Source organism: Vespula pensylvanica, chromosome 2 (assembly GCF_014466175.1).
Source record: "Vespula pensylvanica isolate Volc-1 chromosome 2, ASM1446617v1, whole genome shotgun sequence".
Classification (NCBI taxonomy): domain Eukaryota; kingdom Metazoa; phylum Arthropoda; class Insecta; order Hymenoptera; family Vespidae; genus Vespula; species Vespula pensylvanica.
Genome location: NC_057686.1, coordinates 4421465 through 4431870, shown reverse-complemented (window position 1 = coordinate 4431870; position 10406 = coordinate 4421465). Strand labels below are relative to the sequence as shown.

Here is a 10406-nt window from a genome sequence, read left to right as displayed (position 1 = left end):
GAATAAAAGAAGAGTATTATTTGTTTTTATTCATTCAATTATAAGCTAATTTTGATGAGCCAATAATTTAAAAATATTTTTACTCTCACTATTTCTATAAATGTGTTTTCTTTAGTTACAATTAGTATAATATATCTCGTAACAGTAACACTAAAGTCACGGGCACATAGGTAAATGCATTATTGCTTTATCATATTCTACTTACATTTTCAACATTGACATAAGGGTTTGAACCATACGAATCAGGTATCATGACTTGTACATTTCGTAAGTCTTTTAAAAAATGGCAATTACGTGTGTTATTACTTTTTCTTATAATATATACAGTGTGTACATACATACAAAAAATTATAAAAAATATAAACATTAAAAAATCTAGATCGTCATTAAATAAAGATGTACAAATTAAAAAAAAGAAATACATAAAAGAAAATATTATTTACAGTAAAAATTGAAATTTCATCATGAAATAATAAAAAAAATCTAAAAATAATTAAACATATAAATAAATCTTATAAGTGCATAGTGTTCTAAAAATACATTTACAGGAATAACACTGGTTAAAATACCTATTTTCCTGATTACTATGTATACACATTTACAAAGTTACTAATGAAAGAATGTCAGTGGAGTGTTAAGATTATAGGAATATAAGAAATATAAATTATTTTTACCTCCTAACCATTTGTTTACTCCATCTATTTTCTTATTTAAACGAAATATGAATATGTTTATCATAGCAATTATGTATTAGACTTGATTTGCTTCATAATCTAGAACAATAAATGTCAAAAAGTAATTTCATATTAACTTGTACCTAAATTATAAACAGATTAAAGCATACCATCAGATAATTCTTCATCATCGTGTAATTTATTATCTAATGATTCCACAGATCTGTTCACTGCACTTGTTTCAGAACTAATAATGAAGCAGCATATGATTAATTAAGAAAATATAATTATATTAGATAGAAAAATAAAATTTACCTGTTTTTAAAATGTTCTAATTGTACATTTGCTGACTGTAGCTGCTCCAAAAGATCTTCATTAACTCGCTGTAATTTACGTACACTGTTGGTTGCAGCATCTACTTCATCTTGAGCTAAAGATAATTCTTTTTTAAGTTCATCTACTCTTCCTCTCACTCTTTTAACTTCTCCTTCATATTGCTCCAGTCTTCGTATGGCGTGTAATAATTCTGTCGTTTTCTCACCCAACAATTTTTTCAATTTCGTTTGAGAATGTTTTATGTCTGACAACTCCTGATAAAAAAAGAAAAGAGTAAAGAATGTAAAACGATGAGTCTTTTACAAAGCTTAAATAAATTTCTATAAAATATAAACCTTGTTTCTATCTAAAAGTTCTTGCTGTAACAGCTTTCCATCTGTATCTGTAGTGGAAAGAGGACGAGATCGTCGTGATTCTAGTCTCTCTTGTAAGTCATGCAATTCAATACGTAATTGCTTATTTTCTCTCTCTAATGAAATTTTTTCAGTTTCCAAACGTTCACGTTTACCCCATTCTGCCGCATTTTCAGCTTGTAATTTTCCTAATTCTGTCCATAATTCAGACAATCTACGATCCATTCCTTCTTTACTTAAAGTTTCAACAACCAAATCATTGTGTGCAGTACTAAGTTCATCTTGATATCGTTCTTTCAACTCCAATAGTTCCCTCATAGCTTCAGCTCTGCTTTCTTGAAGTTCTACACACTGTTCTTGTAACTGTGTAACTTCAGATCTCAATTTTTCTATACCTCTGTGCAATGAATTCTTTTCTCTATAAAAATAATATTACAATTAAGAAAAAGTGATGTTCTAGATGAAAGATATTGCTTAATATAAACACTTACTCTCTTTCAGCAGAAATAGTTTTGGTGGCTTCATCCAATCTAAGTTGTAACATAGATAGTTTCTGTGCTAATATTTCCTCATTGTATAATTCTATAGAAGATTGCCTTTTCTCTGCTTTACTTTCTATCGAAGATTCTGCAACTAACTGTGCAATATCTCTGTCTAATGTACTCAAAGAACCTTCTTTGTATAATTCTACTGCATGTTTTGGAACTGCACCTTGAAGTACATATTCTTCAATATCTCTATCTGGTAGAGCAGTATGATTACCAATATTAACATTTGATTCTTCAAATGACCGTTGGCACGATAATGCTTCTTTTTGACTCCCCTTTTCTTGTTGTTCTACATTATTATAAAAATCTAACAATTCATCAATTCCAAGCGTACTTCTTAATTGTGAATCCGATTCCAGCACCGAGAATATTTGTTGATTGAACTGTCCTGCATGTTTCAAGAGTAACATATGTATTTTCTCCATTTCATTTTTCAACTGTTCGTTCTTCATTTCTAACTCTTGAGATTCATGTTTATATGTATTAGCATCTTTCATAGCAATTTCTAATTTTGCTCTAAGTGCTTTGGCCTCTTCTCTTGCCATGTTCCTTTCGTTTCGAACTTTGCTCCATTTTTCACGCCAATTAGCAGTACAATCTGACCACCACCTCATAGTTTTTTCCATTTGAGCAGCTCGTGCCCTAGCTTCCTCCAATTCTCTCTGCCGTAAGGCCTAAGATTAACAGAATGAATAAACAAATATTTGCAATACAAAATAATTCCCATCCTTTATATTAATAATATAATAGCTTGTAACAAGTATCAAAAAAGATAAAAAACAAAAATTATAGTTAACAAATACGTAATATTACCTCTTTAGTTTCCCATTCACTATCCATATAACGAGACGAAGAAGATACATTAACATCATGTTCTCTCATGTATCGTCGAGATGATGTTCCACTGGCCGTCGACTGTGCCATAACTGCAGAATCTAACCTACGTTTCCTTTCTAACAAAATTGCAATTGAGTTCTAAGAAACAATGTAAATCAATAATATTTGCGAATAGATATCACACGTTATTTATATAATCTCTTTATTATATTTTTTTCTTCATCGTATAAGAAAGATTTCCTATATGATATATCAATATAAAAGCAATCAGTTTACGTATGTTTTATCTTTTCGCATGCACTTGCATGCAGGTGCACACACGTTGCATTCATATGTGTTTATCGAAGTTCATAGATAATATTTGTTTGTGTTCAATCTGCATCAAGTAGGTATATTGAATACCTATAAGTGATATATTACAAATTACAGATCGAGCAAATCACTACTATGGAAAACTAAAGATTTTAATCGCACCCCCGCAAACTCATAGGTTCGCTAGTGTCGTTATTTTCCGTGCTCTCATTTTTGATTAAACTTTCTCTGAAATTTTTTTGAACTCACAATAAAATATCATTTCTATATCTTATACAAACATACAACATTGTCTTGACTTGATAGGGTAGTGATAAATTAAAAAAAAATAATAATAACCACAGTGGCAGTAAACATATTTATCTGCCATCTATGCAAGTATTGCCAAACTATATGAATGTACTCGAGTGGTTTGTTATTAGCACGTGGCTATATATTGTGCTGCCATCTCTTGGGGGGTTGAAAATTCGAATTTTATTTCCTTTCTAATATACATTATTCATTTAAAAACAGATTACATTATATTAAATAATAAATCTCAATGTTAATTTTCTTTGTAAATTTAGTAAATAATAAAACAATAACGATAAAAATCGTAATATTCCTTTATAAAATATATTACACATATATGATAAAATGTGAAAGTACGCAACAATTTCGATCGGAGAAAATTTGCAAAGTTATTGAAATATTTTCGTAATTATTGAATGTTCCCCGAAAAAAACTGTTCTCTATGGGGAGTCTAGTTTAATAATAGTAATGAAGGAACTCGAGCTTTCGTCCCCTGAATTTCTTCACCCATCCTTTCTATTCTTCATTCTTGGAAGAAATAAAAGCAGAGTTGTAAGAGTCGGATGATTAATATCCAGCCGACAGTTTGTGAAGCGGGCAGCCAATAAACGGGATAAAAATACTCGTGAAAAATAGCGCGCTCATTAGGGGTACAGTCACATCTGTGACTGCTGCCTGGAACGCGCTAGAGAAGACCAGAAAGTCGCGACGGAGAAGGCAAAACGGAGGGACAGATTTATTAAAGTAATGGTAGATTATTTTAATATTCCGATGGGAGCGCGTGCTTTCTTTCTTTCTCTTTCCCTCTCACCCTCTTTTCCTCTCTCTCTCCCTCTTTCTTTTTCTCTCTTTCTCTCCATTCGTTGTCTTGTGCAATTCAATAATCCTCCTTGCCCCATCTTTTCTCTTTTTTCCCTCTTCTTTTCTTTTATAACCGGAATTGAAATAGCGAAGCTTCCACTCGTTTTACATTATTAGTAATAAACTCGATGTTTTACGCGATGCAGCAGACTCTACATTTTGCCTTCTTCCTATCTTATACTTTCGAACTTGCTTTCGCATTCATGAACATTTCCGATATCACGATATCAACGATATACATACGTCATCTTGCCATATTGTTATTCTTAAAAGATTCCCCTAACGAAATCTCACTGTTCTTTTCCCATAGAGAGAAACGAAAAAAATAAGAGAAAGAGAGGGAAAGAGAGAGAAAGAAATCTGAAAACGGTAACGCGTAATTTTGCATTTGAAATCGTACAGGTAAATTTATTTAACCATTTTTGTTTTCGAAATCTATTCGTATGATCTTGCACCGCGTATATAGCCAATGTATATTACTCGATGTTCGAAATATTTTTCGTCCTTTTTTTTTTATTTGTTACTCTCCCAATTTTTTTTTTTTTTTTATCGAAATTAAACGTTTCACTTTATCGTTACGTACGGCAATTAATAATAACTCACGATCGGGCATATCTTTTATAACCTTCCGGAGTATAAATTGCGAAATTCTGGAATTATCAGGCGACGGGAATGAAAGGCTATTTCCGTTGCACGGAATCGCGAGCAATATTTTACGCGGGATTGGGGTTGAACGCGGACACATCGACGTTTGATATTTTTATGCAGTGGCGCCACCGCGGTGAGATTTACGAGGCAGATATGCGATCACAAAATGTCCGACACTAAATCAAACATGTTGCATTGGAAAACATCCGAAATTATTATTGGGACTTTTATTGGTCTTCCGGAAATGAAATAAATGTATGACGTAACTTTTATAACCTTCCTATACTCTCGATAGAGATAGGTAAGTATTTTTCGATGACTTTTCAAGAGAAAAAAAATATTACTTCTTAAAGATCTAACTATTTTCATGAATATTTTCAATATCATCATCAGATGCTCCTTTGTTTCGACCAAACGAAGAAAGAATCGCAAGTTACGTTTAAATTTCGAAGATGACAAAAATATAGAAAAGTCACGTAGTTTGGGGTAGTCCGGACGAGGCAATATATCGCAGTTATTGTCCATTAGAGGAGCGCAACGTGGCCATCTACGCCACGAACTTATTTTATGATATTGCTGACTTTCTCGCTTTTCCTTCTTCTACGATCATTGTCTTAGTATCACGGATATTCACTACCCATTTCACCTACTCTAACGCATCCGATGAAGTTTCTAACAGGTTTACCGAGCGATATTATCAACGTTACTGTCTACGTTAAGACGGTAAATATATTCATCGACAAATCGATCTCTTTCGTTGATCATCGATCATTGCCTTCATTTGAATCTCGCGAAGGCACTAGTCTGAAAATTATCGTAATCGTGAAAAATGTATCATTCTAAACGGTCTCATAAATCTGCTCTCATACTATTCTACTCCTTTGCAGAGAGAAAGAGAAAGAGGAGAGAGAGAGAGTGAGAGTATGAGAGAGAGAGAGAGAGAGAGAGAGAGAGAGAGAGAGAGAGAGAGAGAGAATACCGTAAGAGACGATGGCAGAGAGGGCTGGTTAATTGGCATGACAGATAGAGGGTGCGAGAGAAGTTGTCGCTTAGTAACATTACGTCGCGATGAAAGTGATATCCAACCCCCGTACGTCGTACCTACCCCCGCTATGCTCTACCGCTCGCACACAACTCCATTCCCCCGCTGTTGGCTTCACAGATGAACGATCAGAGTAGTTTCCACGAGCATTCGATTTCTACTATCATTAGAAACGTTCCAAACAATCATTAATATTACGAGATACCCGAAAAGCTATTACCATTCATCGACCGACGTCGAGTTGGTTCGAGTGATGATACTGGCCTTTGAAAAGAGAAAAAGAAAGTAATAAAAAAAAAAGATGAAAAGAAAATGAAAACCTACATTTTAATAGCAAATCCTATAATTCTCTACCTGTATGAATGAAAATAATATTTCTAATGAATATTATGAACGGATAAACGTATATTTCTTAAGAATGAAGAATTAAGAGAGTTAAAAAAATGATTTTTTGTCGAAGAGTCATATAGGTCGAGTAATAGACTGGCAACTAGCCGAAACTGAAAATTTACTTAAAGCGATTAGCATGGTGGCTCTTCCGGAGCATCTATCGGCGTCATATCTCTTTGTCAAGAAGGCGAGTGAGTATGTTTGCGCGGGGTCGAACGGTACACTAAGCTACAAAAGACCAACGTAGCTTTATATCCCCGAACATCGTTTACTGCTTTTCCCTTCTCTATACATCATCCGACGACTCATCTGCTGACTTGTTATTAAATTAATCCTTCGTTTAGTCAAATTGATGCATTGATATCACAGAGCACTCATAACTCACGACACCCTCTTGTTTCACATACACACGTATACAAACATACGCAAAGAGAAAGAGAGAGAGAGAGAGAAACAGAGACAAGTGTAGACCCTCTTGATCTAACGAGGGGCTACAAGAGCTCTCTGTGCGATCACCATTTGCGACTTCACTATTTATTAATATCTTTAGTTAACATTTTAACCAGGCACTAGGCAATCTAACTCTGACGTCATCGGTTGATAAGTGACCTACCTCTTCTTACTCTTCTACTCTGGGAAAAGTGAGAGCGTTTTGATAATAACGTCGGTTTCGCGTCATCAATAATTCAACTCTGGTTCCTCCTCGTTCGACGATCGGTGTTTAGAAGGAGGGGGAGGGACTGCGTTTACTTTGTCTCCGCGGGAGATCTTGTTTCGAGAAAGGCAACGCTCAATGGGGTGACTTTAATACCCGCAAATAAAAGTGCACGTGACTCTTTTAAATAATCCTTTAATACGTCGCCCTCCTTTTGGACTTTTCAAAGTGATTGCATCGAACAACTTAAAAGTTGTAGCGTATTTTCTTCCCTCGTTTCTCTTTTCCCACAAGATATACTTAGCAACAAATTACACGTATCTATATACCTACACACATATACGTATAGAGCTATTGTGGGTAGCAAGAATCTAATACTTTTTTATATCCAAAGAAAATAGTATCGATTACGACGTGGACCTTGCTCGGGCAAAGTCATAATCCGTTGCCGTGGTCCCTCGTAAGCGCGCGAATCGCTAGCTCGCTCTTCTACGCGTATCCTTTTCGGAGTATGGCGTTACCGCAGTAGGAGAACAAGTACGTTGTAACTTGTAGGGTATTTGAGCGGTAAAAAACATGGTGCCAGAGCTCGCACTTGAGAGAGAGAAAGAGAGAGAGAGAGAGAGAGAAAGAGAAAGACAAAGGGAGAGAAAGAGAAAGAGAGAGAGAGAATAGAAACGTGTGCCACGTCTGAGCAGAATCGAGTAGAGTAAAACGGGCGCAGGGTAGGCCATAAACAAGTGCTTACCGCAATCTAATGCGTCTGTAATTGCTCGAGCACCAGTATCTCCCCCAACGGTCCCACTTGCTCGCGCGATTTAATTACTATGTAAATGTCGCATTCCCTAACCTGTCCGTTTTCCCTCTCCATCCTCTTTCACTCTCTCCCTCTCTCTTGTTCATCCTCTTTCCCTCTTCTCTCTCTCTCTCTCTCTCTCTCTCTCTCTCTCTCCCTCTCTTCCTCTCTTCCTCTCTTCCTCTTCTCCTCTCTTCCACTCTTCCACCTCTTGTCCCGTACACCCTTCTCCCGCTGTCGCCCGATGTCCTTAATTACTTTATACGTTATTATAGCCCACCAACTACCGCCGACCGTACTCTCACTCCATCCGGCACCCAGACATTCCACTCCATTTCGCTCGGCCATATTGTTTGCTGGCTCAAGGCGACGCCTTCGTGTCTCTACCAGCATTCACGAATATTTTCCTATTGTTTCGTTTCATACTAATCGCGATCGACTAAATAATTTGGAAGAAAGATATTGAGAATTATCGACGATCTTAATTAAAAGAGATTTTTGTTAAGATGTATATATATATTCAATGTGGATATATTAGAAAAGAGAAAATAATTGTTTTTTCTTTCCTTTTTTTTTTCTTTAATTTTTTTAACTTATTTCCTTAGACTACTTTCACAATCATCGGCTCATGTATATACCTACATGTTTACTGCTAATCGAATCTTTATACTCCTTTATATGAACTAAATCCTGGGATCTGGCGTCGCCTAACGGATCCCGTCGTACACGCGTTTATCCTACACGTGTACCGATCCTCCACGCAATCATCCTACACGCGATGGCCCTACGCATACTGATTCCACACACGAACCAATCCTGTAAGGGATGATACTACACACTCCATGATCCTACACGCGTAAGTACTAATCCTCACAGTGACCAATCCCTCTATATACAATATAATAGTAATAGTATATACTAATGTGATCTTTGCTTTGATATTAGATATACCAGATCGTCGTTTAAGATAAGTAAAATATTTTAATAGTTGTACATTATATTTAAAGAAATAATGAAAACAAAAAATAGAACCAATCTTGTATTCGTTCTCTAATCTACTAAACAAACATAGTATTCTCGCTTTCTATCATGAAATTCAACCTTTACCTGTTGCACTGAGATGTTCTTATCAAAATATCTTGACGCGTCATCTCTGTCATCCCTGATTAGAAATCTTGAGAAATGTCCACTCCGATCCGATTACATTGACATTCGCTCGCCCTGTGACCATTTGCAAGCGAGAATCTCTAATAATACGATAATGAGGCTAGATTCAAACGATCTAACGAAAAATATCCATTAAGTGAAACATAAAAATCTCTTTTGCATACATATATAGCCAATAGTTCTCTAACAAATAATTTCGACGAACGAAAACCGTCCTAGCACTCTAATCGGGCTCGTTCCAATTTATTAATTATCGAATAATCGATTTTAACATTAGCTGGCGTACCGCATAATCGATGTTCGATTATACGGCACATAAATTCGTACGAATTAATTCAATGACCGTTGATAAAGCATAATTATCAGAAAGGGAGGTCCATCGTGCGTTAGACCGAATAAAAGCGTACAACCACTTTCTCTCTCTCTCTCTCTCCCTCTCCCTCTCTCTCTCTCTCTCTCTCTCTCTCTCTCTCTCTCTCTATTTCTCTTCGTTCATTACTAATCCAATTCGTTATTAGTTTTAAGAACTTATTTCATGAACAGACATAAAAGAGTTATTTTCTAATCTTTGAATGATTATGTTCATCTTGTTATTTCTTATATTTCATAATCTTATATTCCATTATATCGTCTCGTAATCTTATATCTCTTGTTTTTATTTTAGACATAAGTATCTCATGTTGAACTCATATGCGTTTATACATTATAATGTGTTGACCTCTACTAATTCTACTTATGTCTGAACGTATTAAACATTATATACTTTTATCACTCATACTCTTTTTTGCGTAACGAGTAAGCGTACGCGATTCACGTAAGTACTGAACTACACGTATACACCGTTGTTCTTTCTTTCATGACAAGACAATGGCGATTCCGAGCTCTGTTTCCTTCCTCTTTTTTTCTCGTCTGTTAAACGAGTGCTTGCAAAGAAAAGAGCGAGAGAGAAAGGTGGGTTTACCTACACACCGACGCACGACGGAGAAAACAATTTCATTTCATTCGTGCGGTTTCCACGCTCTCCGTCTTCGATTCGCCATCTCTCTCGGTCTTTCAACAGTATAAATGGCCTTGCTGTCCACAGGAGTCCGATAATGTGGCGACCGAGAGGGTCGTAGAAGGGCTTTGGCCAGTTTGTCAGCCACCGATGTACCTAAGAGGGTCTCCCTCTCCTCCCACGTCGATTTGTCTTGTACCGCAATGGATAAACTTCACGCAATCTGCCAGCAACATTTCTCAAAAAGAAAATTCGTACGACGTCGTGTACGTACACACGTTTATATAAGTATGTTCCTGTATAAGTATGCCCCTTTAAACGTTTGCAAATCGAATTCTCCATTTCTCAAGATCGATCGAGCTACCAGGGAGAAAAGAGAGGGTTGGTTATCGTTCTTCACCTACCACCGAAACTCCTTTCAACGTAGGAATGGGTCGTTTGTCAGAGTCAACGTTACCTTCGATTTCGATTAATTCGTCGTTTGGCCAATCGCACGTTG

At 36.0% G+C, this 10406-nt stretch overlaps 1 protein-coding gene across 2 annotated transcripts; it reads right to left on the bottom strand.

Annotated features, from left to right (window-relative positions):
* Nucleotides 1-3: 3 nt before the first annotated feature.
* On the bottom strand, nt 4-3389 carry LOC122638015 (coiled-coil domain-containing protein 102A). Of its 2 annotated transcripts, none has more exons than XM_043830619.1 (6): nt 2725-3389; nt 1855-2585; nt 1346-1781; nt 990-1264; nt 845-909; nt 4-773 (listed from the first exon to the last, which is right to left on the bottom strand). In XM_043830619.1, the coding sequence occupies exons 1-6, from the start codon at nt 2833-2835 to the stop codon at nt 751-753; spliced, it is 1641 nt and encodes a 546-aa protein (XP_043686554.1). In that variant the 5' UTR covers nt 2836-3389; the 3' UTR covers nt 4-750. The 2 variants fall into 2 exon arrangements, with proteins under 2 accessions (XP_043686554.1, XP_043686553.1); XM_043830618.1 differs by having other exon boundaries at nt 845-921; nt 2725-3387.
* Nucleotides 3390-10406: the final 7017 nt, after the last annotated feature.

Coding starts and splice junctions, on each gene's coding strand:
- LOC122638015 (XM_043830618.1), bottom strand. CDS start 2,835: ATGGCACAGTCGACGGCCAGTGGAACATCATCTCGACGATACATGAGA. Junction 2,586..2,724: donor GTGAATGGGAAACTAAAGAG/GTAATATTACGT, acceptor TGTTAATCTTAG/GCCTTACGGCAGAGAGAATT. Junction 1,265..1,345: donor AACTTTTAGATAGAAACAAG/GTTTATATTTTA, acceptor TTTTTTTATCAG/GAGTTGTCAGACATAAAACA.